The 14,367-nt window shown below is 40.0% G+C and overlaps 1 protein-coding gene and 1 long non-coding RNA gene across 2 annotated transcripts; both read left to right on the top strand.

Annotated features, from left to right (window-relative positions):
- The first annotated feature begins 27 nt into the window (after positions 1 to 27).
- On the top strand, positions 28 to 3,935 carry LOC145458150 (uncharacterized). Its single transcript, XR_013921079.1, has 3 exons — positions 28 to 1,034; positions 2,482 to 2,536; positions 3,375 to 3,935. It is a non-coding gene; the product is annotated as an uncharacterized LOC145458150 (long non-coding RNA).
- Positions 3,936 to 6,505: 2,570 nt separating this feature from the next.
- On the top strand, positions 6,506 to 13,421 carry LOC145457888 (uncharacterized). Its single transcript, XM_080336181.1, has 4 exons — positions 6,506 to 7,465; positions 7,630 to 7,773; positions 10,005 to 10,092; positions 11,238 to 13,421. The coding sequence occupies exons 1-4, from the start codon at positions 7,432 to 7,434 to the stop codon at positions 11,395 to 11,397; spliced, it is 426 nt and encodes a 141-aa protein (XP_080192307.1). The 5' UTR covers positions 6,506 to 7,431; the 3' UTR covers positions 11,398 to 13,421.
- Positions 13,422 to 14,367: the final 946 nt, after the last annotated feature.

Here is a 14,367-nt window from a genome sequence, read left to right as displayed (position 1 = left end):
GGCAGTAGTCTACATAAAATAACTCTTTGTTTCAAGTGATATTATTCCGCCGATCGGAAAAAATACACTATCGGGTAAGATTCGAGTGCCCGCGAATCGCTGTTCCAAGCCTCAGCTATATATGAATTCACTATACATGAATTATAGGCCGAGAATTCCATACTTATAGAGAGCTCCAAGACAGTGTGATGGATGAGGATTTGCAAGTCATGTTTTATGAATGCTGGATAAGTCAATTTTAGAGTCACAGTGGTCTCGTGTTCTAAAAATCAGACTTGGACAGCCAATTCCAGCTGTCTGTTTTATATGAAACTGATTAGAGTGAAATGTCGGTAATCTAACTCTTATCTTTATTTCTGGTTTTCCTGAAAATACTACAGGAGAACTGTGTAGTGCGAAACGAGCCAAGATTACTGTTGCTGTGCGGACATTTGCTATTCTCATGCTTCGAATGAACTCTGATTTGGTATAAACTGAACTTCATTCAACGTCCAAGTTCTCGCGGATTCAGTAATTTTAATTCTAGTCCGATTTGGAAGGAAACTGTGTAGCTATAGTTCTAATACTAATCCAGTTTGGAAAATCTGTGTAGATATAATTCTCATCCTAATCTAATTCGGAATAGCTGAGAATTTTCTAGTTGTCAGTTGTCAGAGTCGCACACTCTAAATAAGCATTCCCGTGCACAACGGGGCCGAAATTAACGATTAGCATTCTGGGCGAAGGGTATATTTAACAGCATCGTTGAATAGTTTCAATATTACATTCGTTTCTCAACTCCATCATTAAACTACCACGAGAACGCAGTCAACACATTTGTACAGGCAGGCAGAGCTTACGATGGCGATCAGTTGCGCGAATGGTTGTTCCTGCACCACGTTCTGGTGGATCAGAGGTTTATTTTGAAGAGATAGCGAACACGATTTGTTACTGCCACTAACAGCATTGCCTATATTGTCAGATTTGATTATTTCAAATACTTCGCACCATTACAGAAGCAATGGCACAGTCTAATCCGCCACCATACCCCGTACGTAAGTATCACGTTCAACTATAATATATTATATACTAGAAGCTAGACCAGAGGGGGAACACTACGACCTGCGAGAATATGTGGCGCGGGCGGCCCACGAAATCCCGGAAAAAAAACGTTATAAAAATACTGATGAAATGTGTCTTAAAAATCCAATAATTACAGTGACTTCATAAAACTTTTTAGCTCCAGGGTCATCATATTTTTCAATATCCAAAAAAGAGGGCACATTTTACAAATTACAAAAGATTAAGTAAAACATTGATTAATATGGGGAGATTTGGAAATTTTACTGCTACTATTGATGTCTTGACTAACAAAGATGGTCCCTTTTTCCGATTCTACCTCCGAATGACCAGCCCCATTTATTATGGGTTGGAGTTGACCTATCTTAGTCAACGGTGCTGTCCAAATAATCCGGATTTCATGTATATGGCATTTTGTAGTTGTCTCTGTTCGATCGTCTGACTCTCAAAGCTGTTAAGGAAGCCGAATTTCGGAAAGGGGGACAATTTGGGCGTCCTTGAGGACATTTTGGATTTCTTGAAAAAGGAGGACAACAAAGTAGGAGTTCGTACAGCTTTTTTAGCGCGGACCCATCAAGTATCTCATGAGTCTTCACGGAGACCAAGCAGAATATTCATCAGTACTAATGTAATGTGAACCATGGCATATATATTGATAGTGTTACTGCTTACGGCTGCTGATATCAAAGTACACCAATGATGTCAGAGTACCGGTAGCTCATTGGATGCTGCAAACACGTGCATTCAATCAAAGTGATTCTGCTTGCTGACGTTGCTAGAACAGTACAATATGCACTCAGGGCATGGGTGTGTTATTAGATAAATGGTAAATAATTGATAACGATGCTGGAGAGCGAATTCGCCCGAGACTTAATTCCCACTTTCTACAATGTCAACGTTCAACAGTCGATTGCGTGTCGCAATTATAACGGCAGGGCGCAAACATCACTTTATTAGCTCCCGAAAACAGTGGTCTTGGGTCTTCATATCGTGTTCAAGTCAACTTATGAGGGCACAACCCCTCAGACCCTCTTCGACTTCAACTGCTGACGACTTCGAACATATTCGGCACATCATTTTACAGCTCATCACTCGAAACATACCTGTGGCGAGATAGCGCATTGGTATAATCCGCGGCGGCAACACCAATGGGTACGGATTCGAGTCCCACCGAGGTTGACTTCAGAATTCCTAGACCTAAGTGTGGGAGGTTTATCTATAGGCTCCTCCTCGCCACCTCATCCGCGTAAGGGGTGTCTTACAAAAATCCTAGAAGTGGGTCGTGCTATAAGTCAGCAGTTACGGAAAATAATGAAAAATATCGGCCTGGTGTAAATGACCATAGTATAGTAGACAAACACCATGAATACCACAAAACAAACTCGAAACATACTTTGGGCTGACCTGATTTTGTTTTTACAGAACCGACGATACAGCAACAAATTGCAGGAGCACCAGGAAGTTGTCCCCAGTGCGGGTATGATTACGAATATTAATAATATTTATGATTATTATATACTGGAAATATATTAATTAGATGTAGATCCATTTAGCGAATTTGCATTAATGGTTATGCTAAAACAGATACCACCCTCATCGGGTATATCGGCAAATCCGACAGTAATAGCCACCTAGTGGTCAAACCAAAACAAGGTTAACCAATTGTATACATATGTGATTTTAAAAATACTTCCGGCACCGAAAATGGTTATTCATGACAACAAGCCTATTTAGTAGCCTCGAATACACCCGTAATCAGGGGATAGAACCAATTCCGGACTTTGTACGCATTTGAAAAATATACTAAATATAGGATCGCTGGCACTTTATGGGATTGAGTAAAAGCCTAAATTTAGGATTGTTGGCAGTCAAAGTGTTAAGAGGATTTGTCCTCTTTTCATACTTTTTTGAAAGTGTCCTCGGAGGACGCCCAAATGTCCTCTTTTTTGAGATTTTGTCCTCTTTTTTGAGAATTTTGGTTAAATATAGGGCAAAATTCGACTGTAATGCAGTAAATCAGCACAGAAGTAATGCTCCGGCGGCTATTTCGGGAGCTGAGCCGGAAAGATGACCGTTTTTCATTCAACCAACGGATAGTGTGAAAGTAAAACTGTAATTCGGGGTTCGAGCCGGAAAGTTGACTCTTTTTTAGTCAACCGACCACGAAGTGGGAAAAATTTACCATTTGTCGGGATTTTCTGAAAATTTGAAAAAGTGTCCTTTTTTCAGATTTCCAAAAAATGGTAACCCTGATCTATGGAAACGATATAGGCTTCCTAAATCGCTATCAATTAACAAGCATCTTCTGTTGCCAGGGGATTCGTCGCTGTGAAATTCACGACTTGTGGAATAATATGCGCGATATGTTTTTTTCCTATTGGACTGATCTGTTGCTTTCTCATGAAAGAGAAGAATTGTCAAGTATGCGGCAGGCCGTTTAGATCATGACTGATATCCTTCCTTGCGTGTTTAAGCTCGTTCAATCACACCGAGTTTTTCATACTGTACTTGATTTTTCTCACAAGATGACATTTCTGATCCTCTTTGCATCCGTATTCAATATGCATTTGTGTTATTAAGTAATAAGATATGTCTTTATGGCCCTGTCGGTGCAAAAAGACATGTTCAATTGTTCATTGTTCACGGTCTGTAATGAGTTGTGTTGAACTTTTTATTTCTTGTGCAATGCATGCAGCTTACTTACACTTGCTAGGCCAGGGATTGTGAGCCTATGGGCTCGCGAGCCCTGCATGGCTCTTTTGATTACATGATACGGTTCTCTGGTGCAATAATTTATTTAATTTACCGCTTGTTTGATATCTTATTTATAAATATTGCTGCCACGTTTTTCTCAATTTTGATAATCACCAGAATCATTTTTCTTGTGGTAGCTAAGATGAGTATTTGTGAGGTCAAGACAGTGCCATAGCCAGGGAGAGGATAGTTGCTCGGAACCGAAATATTGCCAACATTTATCAGCTCGACATGGGAGATTAATATCATATGGAAATACGACAAATCTAAGGAAATGAGTTCAATTCGAAGTTTGAATAATTGTAAAAACATGTGGTTTATCTCGCACCGGCTACCAATACCACTCGCAAACTCAATGTATACCTAGGGTTACATTTAAAACAACATGTTTAAAACGAGGCCCTTGTTTGATGTTTTATTGTTGTTGTCTTTTTCTAGCCATGACGACCCGAATCTTTAATTGCGACGTCACAGTGGATTGGCATAGACAATTAAAGATATAGGGTAAACATGGCTCATTCGACGAAAAAGTCGTAAACAGACCAAAAATATCTTTAGCCGGGACTACATCGTTATGCAGCAATTTTACGATCGGCTGTCATCATCATCATCAGAACACCCATTCCGTACCAATGTTCGACTTGCTATAACTGTTGAACCGACGACGATTTGAAGAGTTCCTCCAGCCACTCCACATCATATACGTCGACTTTATTGGGTACAAATCCTCCGTAGGCTCATACTTCATCTTTTTTTACAGTATTTATACAATTATGCCCTAATTAAACAACGATTAAAAAAAACATTTGTTTAAAACACGGTTTAAAACGTTTTTTAAACAAAGCGCTAAAACACCGTTTGTTTTAAATGCAACCGTTCCCGGCACCGCACGTATTGAAATCTTGGATTGCACAATACGCTGCTTCAGTGACGTGCGGTCCAATGAGGCAGGTGAGGCAACGCCTCACCTGTCGTCAGGGTGAGCAGGCGAAAATTGTGAAAACCCTCCATGAGTCGATGATTATCGATATTTTACATCGATGTTCATAAATAACTAAATTTGAACATTTTTTCACCCAACATCATCAATTTGCATAATTATTATTCAACAATAGAGCGCGAAAGGAGAAGTGGGGCACGGGCGGGTCGTGTCTCACCTGCGACAATGCAATTCATCGTAAATAGCTTGGAATTCATAATAACTGGTATCAATCACATGCTATCGTCACACTGATTTCGAAAATCTAAATATTAACAGTGTCAGAGCACCAGAACCCCCCAAAATCGCCAAGGAAGGTAACATTCGGCTTTATTACTGACAATGCCAACTCAGAGAAACAATAGCCAGGTGAGGCACAAACGAATCTGCCTTATGCACTATTCGCTAACAATTGGATAATTGCAGCACAGTGAAAGTAAAACGCGCTATCGATTTCGGAATACAACAGTTTTAGTCTTATAGGAATCATATAGTAGCGACGGCCAATACGTAATGCGCAGCAAATACATTCCCTTACTTATGTACCTGTTATGTATTTTCCATCCATAGGTATACGTTAATTTGTGGTATGTGATAGCTACTTGCATAGGCTGTATTGTCGTTGTTTGTGGCCTTTACGCTGTGTTCAAGTGCAATACCTATAACCCTTAATGCTGGTATGTGATAGCTATACTTACATGGCCTGCGTTGTCGTTGCTTGTGACCTAGTGTCCTGGTGTACTTTCTTTCGAAATTCGGCAAATCTAGTGTTTCTTTACTGAAAACATATTTGTAAATGAGGATGCTATTTTCATGTGCTTCGAATAATTTATACCGGTACTTGGAAGAGATAGTATTGCAGGAGTATATGGTAACTGACAACCTCCAAACCTACATGAACCTACTAACCGCAAGCAGATCTCATTCGATCTGGCTTTCATTCGATCAGAGGCAACCGCTGCCAAGCTGTTGCAGAGTGTTGCAATTCATACCGCTGATACAGCTGTGATACATATGTGATACACCTGCTTGCGGGACTATATGATAATATACAACATTGTGTATTTCACGCCATATTAGGATACGAATAAGACTTCCGATTGCAATGATCACGAGTCTATATAAGCGCATGTTTAGTTGACTCGAGATGAGATTCATGCTAACCTACTGGAATACGTTAATAAACTGTGTATGAACAATATCTTGTACGAAGGACTTCATGACTACAACACCAGGACATTCTTTCAGTTAAGTACCAGACAGCTACAGCCAATATATTGGACATCTATTCCAATATATTGGACATCTATTCCGTCTGAGTTATACTTACAGAGACATAACCTTATAAAGTGTTGCAGTATAATTACATCCGTCTAAACTTGTCCATTTAGCACAATAGCGACCAGTCCTACATGTATTGTTGAATGTGGAATTGCAACGGCTATCAGTGTGAAAAGAAGATGCTCTTTAAACCCGCTGCTGTTGTTATTGACATTTTAGGTCTCTTTATCGTACTTTAAGTGCGTGTGTGCGTGTTTGTGTGTGTGTTGGGGGGGTTCGTGCCTCACCAGCCATGACCCTCACCGCACGTCACTGCGCTGCTTGTAATAAATAGTATGATATAGAAGTATCGTGCTTGTATGGAATTTGAATACAAATACTGACCATCAATAATCCATACCAATTAATGAGGAATAGTACTATAACTTCATATCATTTCATAATACCAAACTGCTTCGTTTATACATAGCGATGACACACTGGGGGTAAGTGAATGTGGCAGTGAACAGACTTGCACAAACTAATCTAGTTGTTGATGTTCAACTATAGATACTATTTTGATTACTTCTACTTGCGCATGTTAAAAACTGTGTAATTCTAGTTCTAGTTGAGCATTTACAAAAAATATATGCCGAACAACTAGAAAACAAGTGTCATCGTTTGGTGTGATTTGTGATTCTTGTTGTTCTGTTGCGCAATGTTCTTGCAGCCATTACTAGTTCAGAGTCATCACTACTGACAGCGGCGTAACCGCACCCCCAATTTCAAACTTGTACTAATGATCATGTGGATTTTTAGTTCGTTAGTTCTAGTTCTAGTTCTATAGTTACGCATTTTGAAAATCCAGTAGCCTGTACAAATATGCACGCGCAAATAAATATCGGGAATATATGAAACGGCATTATTAGTGCGGTTTGTTACAATGACAATTTTCATAGCGGGGCAAGATTGTTTGATGCAGTTCTGCGGAATTATTGAAGTATCTCTGAAAAATCTACGAAAGCGAACTTCTCAGTTAAGCGGAAGATTGGTTGGATATAGGCTATAAGGTCTATTGTTACAATCCTCGGTTCTATTGTTGTTATTTCTAAAGGTGATCGCTTCTTTTATAGTATGATACAACGGAATGGTCCCCATAGGCTGTAGACACTCAGGGTAGCTTTCAGTAATGCAGAGCCTCTCTTAATACGGTGGTCATAAACAAGATATTTACAGTTGTAACTTGTAATGATTATGCAAGAGCGAGCCCGGGTATCATCACTTCGTTTATATTTGCGGAAGTAATCAATCGATTGTTCTCATTCTATCCGCGCATCGATAATAATCAACAGCCTGAATTCACTAATACGCCGTGGAAAATGACATCCAATCCAAGCAATTACGGTTTTCAAGGTACATATTTCTACTAAAGCAGCGTTTACTTACAAATAAATATGAAGGATGTTTGTTTACATATATGCGCAGTTAGCACACAAGTGACGTGATACAGACGTATGGAGCAATCTAGTAATCTGACAGATTCGAACAACTTAATGTTCGGTCGATATTTTTATCAGACAGTTCTTTCCAATGGGGAAGCGCATTCTCTTCGTCAGTAGCGCCGGAGCCAGACAAGTCGAATAGTCACATAGGCACAAACGTGTCTTACACGACGAACACCCAGTACATGAGAGACGGGACCAAGCAAACGAGTGTCACAGGTTGCTTATTGTTATTATTGCGTGGATGGGAAATCGTATCAACGTATAGTTCTCATTGTCGGAGTCTGATCGAGACAGGATTTTGTGGCTCTATGCCGCGCAATTGCAAGCTGTATTTCGGTTATAGTTTAACGCCGTACTACATAAGGTGGCATTCAAAACAAAAATCAATATAAAACGAACATGTTTAAAACATGGCCCTTTTTTAAAACACGATTTTGTTTATCCATGACGTCAAGAATCTTTAGTTGAGACGTCAGAGTGGATTGACATTGACGACTGATAATATCGGGCAATGGTTCTTAACCTTGCCTCCAGCCTCCATGTCAAATCCCGAAATTTTTGTTCACGCTACGCGACGATGTTTGCTACATATGTTTTCATAAATGTAGTGGGTTATTATTAATGACGTTAAATGAATTGCGCGTACTTTCAGATCGCCAATTTCCCGTTAAAACACTGCCGTCACGCTTGCTAGGGTTATTTTCAACAAAATGTTTCGAACTAGGTATTATATCCTGCAGCGCACAGCTTGTGGAAATCAAAGAAGGAGGCGCTGTATATCACTTTCGATAGTGAGAGCCCCTTGTACATAAAATATGTTTTGAAGCTTTGTGCACGAAATGAATAACTAAATATACTTGTAATTGAGAGCTACAAAATTATATCGTCATAATATTTCTTCATCGTATCATAAAGGATGATACTATCTACTGTTGTGGTCCACAACCTCACATTGAACATTAAATAATATGAGTTGCTTTGTTTGGAATACATTCATGTTAAAATGAATAACTGGGTATAGTACTAAATTCAATGTGAGCAGATCTATGCAGCCCATTCTCAGTTGACTTACTTAGTCACACAAGAATTCCATTAATTTCCCCGTACTGCCAATCGCAGATGTGAATTCGGGATGGTTCGAACCACAGGGTATGGGGCCGTACCCTATTGTTGTTATAGGTCCCTGAATATACCACATACAATTATTATATGGTTTAATATAGTCGAGTGGCCCTCGAGCGCGATTAAAGCGCGAAATATTTCTAATACTAAAGTCTCGAAAAGACCGACTGGACTTTGACCTCTTACCAGGACCGAAACTGCTGCAGCCCAAACCCCCAATCTCGGATGGGTCAGCTCGAAGGGTGCCCTAAATTATTTCGGTGAATAAACATAAATAAGACATCATGTATTGACGACTCCCCACGAAAAAAACGCATAATTATAGAAAATAGAAATAGGCATTTAGGCGTCGGCCATTACCACGCCACGATGCACGAAGACAGACATTGAAGTCCAAGACAACAGCTCACTCAGCGCTACTGGTAAATCTGATTGCGTGGGCTTAGAGGATAAAAAGTTTGTAGCTACATATATATGCCACTACCACCTATTCATTCATGCATTATGGAAAATTTTGGCGCCTATATATGGCGATGGCGTACTGGACACACAAACTTTGCTGACCATCAAAAAACCGCGACGGGTTTCTTGGCCGCGAAGCCCCCAGAATTTTTTTTATCACGATATGGGCGCGCAACACAATCGTTTTTAGGGGGGCTGACGAAGTGCTGTTACGGCGCTCCCTCTTACCCATTGTCTTTATGACAGACCTTACAATATGGAAGGGGACGCTAGAGCCCGATAATTTTTGAAAGGGGGCGCTGGAGGAAAAAAGGTTACGAACCACTGACATAGGGGAAATAAAACATAGCTCCTTTGACGAAAAAGGCTGCCGACCCCTGTCATAAACGGAACAAAAGTGTCTTCAACCAGGACTACATCGTTAATCGTGATGCAGCATTTTTACGGTCGGCGGTCAGCATCATGAGAACATGTATTCATTGCTCCGTTAGTCACAGCTATGGAGGGAAAATTTGCATGGTATTGCTAGTTCTAAAATGATGAGAGCTATAATCGAAAGCAATGGTGGACGTTTTCACTGGTCATACAGATGAGAAATATATTCTTTATAAAGTTCATGTTTACAAATGCTGACTTGATGGACTTCGTTTTTGCAAATCAGCGATAATTGAATTTGGTTTGTCCAGATTCATGACTGAAAAGGTCCACCGGTTGAGTGGCCCCGGTGTACATTGTACGCTACAGCTCGTGGCCGGTTTTCCAGATTCGAATCAGGTTGAGATTTCCGTTTTCAATTATTCCGCACCCATTTAGTGTGTGACATGATGAAAGAATATGAAGATACGGATTTTCTTTACTTTCAGTTGAATACCCGACAGAATATTTCAGGGAAATGAAAAAGGTGACTAGACGGAAACTCATGAGAGTGGGTGATCCGTGCGACGAATGTCGGTAAGTGGGAAAACAGAATCCTTTATCGCGACTAACCATATTGTACTTGCGCGTATAGGTGGAACCTTGTAACATTTGAGGTTTGGTCTAAATTCAACAGATGTTGTCACTGACAGACTTGAGCAACTAAAAATATTTCAGATTTTCTAAATTTGATTTGAATCAGACCGATACAGTTGTTTCGAATATTGACTAGAGATAGAATTGCAGCTACGCAGGTTTTTCTAAATTAGACTATAACTAGAATTACTGATTCACGAAAACTTTGAAATTGAATCAACTTCAGTTCGTATCGAATTAGAGTTCATTCTCGTAAGAACGACAATGGCAAATGTCGGTACAGCAAGTTTGGTTCGTTTCGGACTACACAATTCTTCTTCAGCATTTTCGGGAAAACCAGGAATTATATTGAAATGAAAACTAGAGCGTAGAAACATTTACATTTAACAAATTAGATTAGAACTAGAATGCCGGCATTTCGCTCTAGTTAAGAAAACGAGAATTATCCGTTCACTGCTCGGTAACGGAGAAATTCTAGATTTTTGGGTGCTAAAGTATAGGTTTCGCATTCCCGTACTGGACTCAATGGTTACGCTTTTAAAATACTTCCGCTTCTTCAGAGCAGTTTTCATTCGATACAATAGTTACTTTTCACAATTTAGTTTTTGAAAACTTGGAATTACTTCTGGAATAAGTCGCATCACCTTTCCTGGTTCCACCGGATACAGAACATAGCATTTCTGGCATTTTGTGATAAAAAATGACTGAACACGGCAAAGAGTTGATGACACAACCAGACTTTGAACAACTATAGACAATTCCAGTCGCCTAAATAGACCAACTACAGCGAATTTCCGGTAATCTAATTTCAATCTAATCTGTGAAATATCCCTATGCCCTAATTTTAGTTCTAATCTAATTTCTGGTCTTCCAAAAAATGCAACGTACATCTGTATAGTGCGAAACTAGTCGAGCTTGGTGCACATGCATTTGCCATTCTCATGCTTACGAGAATGAAGAACTCTGATGTGATATGAACTGAACTTGCGCCAGCGGAAATATCCAGTCAGTAAAGCTGTACATGTCGAAGCAAGATTATATTCAACTATTATAAGGCATAAACATATCATTGTATATACTTTCAGATCCGGAAAAATGAAAGGCAGATTCACCACGTCTGGTCTGATTGTAGGAATCGTGTGCTGCCCCTGTGGTCTCGTGTACACGTTCGCCAGTAGAGACAGGGTGTGCGGCAAATGTTACGTAGCATACGATTATTATGGTTTAAAAATCAACCGCACCTGACCATGTGACACTGTCGCGACTATGCTCATCTATCATAGGACTGGCTATAGTGGCGCGCAGAAGCAATATATTCGCGCCAACGCAGGACAGCATACTATACTTTTAAACCGGTGTTACCAAGGGTTCTGCGAGCCAGCCTCAAGGATTCGTCGAAGTTCACGACACACACCCGAATCGTACAGCTGAAGCCAAGCTGATTCGCAGTAAACATTCATATTAATCTTTGTGTGAAAGTTATGTGGAATGAATTTGTTCTTATGACATTGTTGTTGATACACAGTTCATTTTGTGCACCAGTGTTATAGAGAGTCATGCATTAGATGCGCAATGTGGATACGCGCAAATGTGGGCTTCCAGATTATCGCATCGGTTCGGAAGCTATAAGAACCACTGATCCACAAAATTCGGGTGGATGTAGTTTCGAAAGTCCGATGTTGTTGCGTGGATACTATCATCGGTTTAAAAACATGAAATATCGTCCTACACATATATTGCATACATATATATTGTCAATATTATTATTTTGTTCTATAACTTATTCGAGCATCAACATGTATTTTTATTGATAACATATAGGGCCTTATATTATAGGCTTTATGTTACCATGATCATGATTATGTAGTAAAAAGATGACTTGATGATTTATAATGGCCGTCTCGTTGGCCGCCATGTCACTAAAAAGCTTCTCTTATTTTTGTAAATAGACAGTCTGCCTGTCTTTTTCTTTCTGTTATCGAAAGGCGAGTAGAACTAATAAGTCGGCAACGCATAGAATCAGAAATCAACTCACACGTATGCGGATGTTCCCTGTCCATTGTTCCGATTGGGTGGCGTCTTTGGTGAAGACTTTTTGAGGCGATACGAATCTGCAAGTTTTATTGATGTTACAATCAAGAGAAGATAACAAGTTTATGGCAAGACATATGCACAAAGTGCATGAGTGGACGGCCCAGCACAATGATCATTGCGTCAACGCCGCGAAATCCCAATTATTGAGCATAAATTCCGAAAGGAAACCGTTAACATCACTGGTTAACCTATTTCCAATTCGGAAAATCTGAAATACCATATGGAGTTTTACTAGACTCGAACATGTCCTGGAAGAGTCACATTCGGTCGCAAGAAAAAAAAGCATCACGGAACTGCGTGGTCTGTTCTACAGCCTTGGAGACGACATGCCAGTCTGGGTCGTTCTGATACTCTTTAAATCATTTAAATCATTTGCTACCATCGTTTAATTTTTCTTCTATTTTATTTTTTTCAACTACCGTAACATTTTTTTACAGCCAGACTGTTTAGAGAGTCAAGTGTACCTGTTTGATGCTGGTGTGATCAGACTAGATGACCTTCACGGTCTTATCGATCATTCCTATCTAATGCCGAATGCTGTACAATGTATACATGCATATTTTCTAAACCACCACCACTGCTGTGTGGTATGTATTTTGGTTGGATGAAAATAAAGACTCCCCCTCTCCCCCTCTCCTACAAACTACAACATCAGGTCCTCCGTTTCATAGCCAGGGCTATAAAGGGACCGGGATGCGTGTCCAACAAGTCACTGCCCAAAAGATTCGGTGTCCTAAACATAAAATATATTCGGAAACTAGAAATTGTCCAGTTTATGTATCAGTGCCACTGCCTATAGAAAACTTCAATAATTTTTTACCTCAGAATCAAAAGTTCACAAGTACGACACACGCGCGTCCACGTCCACGTGCGAGGAGCGTATAATTTCAGTACGCGAAAAAATCGTATTTTACTACTCGACTCGAATCACTAAAATTAATACTCGATTCAGATTCGAGTACTCGAATCAATGTACCTAGCCCTACTTCCGACACATGCCACCTTTTTTGTCAACTTTCCTTTTATATTATCTTATTTTACTTTTCATTCAGTGTGCAGTGCATGCCTACTTTTTTACATCGCCTAGGACAGGTGATTGTCTGATTTCGAAGACTACTCCATATCGTTTCGACACCTTCCTATCTTTCATTGTATCGCAGTCTTGTGGTATATTGAAATGATGAAATGTTTAGCAATAAATTGATTTGAATTGAAAAAAACAAACATTGGGATTAAATAGAAACCGGGCAGCATCATTCAGTGGGGTTACTTTATAATGAAGAGACTTTTGGATGTACAGAACTTCAATATACAATTGAATAATATATTCATGTTGGAATAGACCCGAATATTTCCGGCTCGTCAGGGATAATCGTCAGCAACTATGTAGAGCAGTGGTCGGGAACCTATGGCTCGCGAGCCATATATGGCACTTTTGGGTATAAGATATGGCTCTGCCAAATATTTATTTTTGTACTGAATTCATCAATATTGCAGTAACTTGTTAGTACATTTTAATCATGGCCAGAATTAATATTCTCGTGACAGTATAAACATGTCTGTTAGAGGTAAATTCTCAAATTTAACTTACTATCGCGCCGGCGACCAATATCAATCGCGAATTCGATGCACCCGATTCGAAATCTTGGATTGCACAACGCTTTGATTGATCAAAGAGAATAGCAGACATGGCGACGCCAATATGACAACGCAGTTTTCAAATACACATTGTCTTCCTGATCTACGGCGCGAAATGAACTGCCTTGGACGTTGATTCAAACTCGAATTACAAACAACGAGATAGCGCAGTGGTATAATCCGCGGCTGCAACACCAATGGGTGCGGGTTCGAGTCCGACCTCCGACTTCCGAATTTCGACACCTAAGTGTTGAAGGTTTACCTAGGCTCCTCCTCGCCACCTCATCCGCGTCAGCGGTGCCTTACAAAAAGCCTAGAGGTGGGCCGTGCTATAAGTCGGCAGTTACGGAAAATAAGAAGAATATCGGCCTGGTGTAAATGACCATAGTAGTCGACAAACACCGTGAATACCCCAAAACAAACAAACAAACAACGAACGTCATAGCTATCCACGTTCTTGATTGGTTAGTAGCTCTGTAGTAG

The sequence above is a fragment of the Botryllus schlosseri genome, chromosome 15, assembly GCF_051294905.1.
Source record: "Botryllus schlosseri isolate E-star chromosome 15, Bs_hap1, whole genome shotgun sequence".
NCBI lineage: Eukaryota > Metazoa > Chordata > Ascidiacea > Stolidobranchia > Styelidae > Botryllus > Botryllus schlosseri.
This window is presented reverse-complemented; position numbering and strand designations above follow the sequence as displayed.

Excerpts from the sequence above, each read along its gene's own strand:
- LOC145457888 (XM_080336181.1), top strand. The coding sequence starts at position 7,432 with ATGACATCCAATCCAAGCAATTACGGTTTTCAAG. Across the intron at positions 7,466-7,629 it reads AAGCAATTACGGTTTTCAAG|ACAGTTCTTTCCAATGGGGA; the intron begins GTACATATTTCT and ends TATTTTTATCAG. Across the intron at positions 10,093-11,237 it reads GATCCGTGCGACGAATGTCG|ATCCGGAAAAATGAAAGGCA; the intron begins GTAAGTGGGAAA and ends ATATACTTTCAG.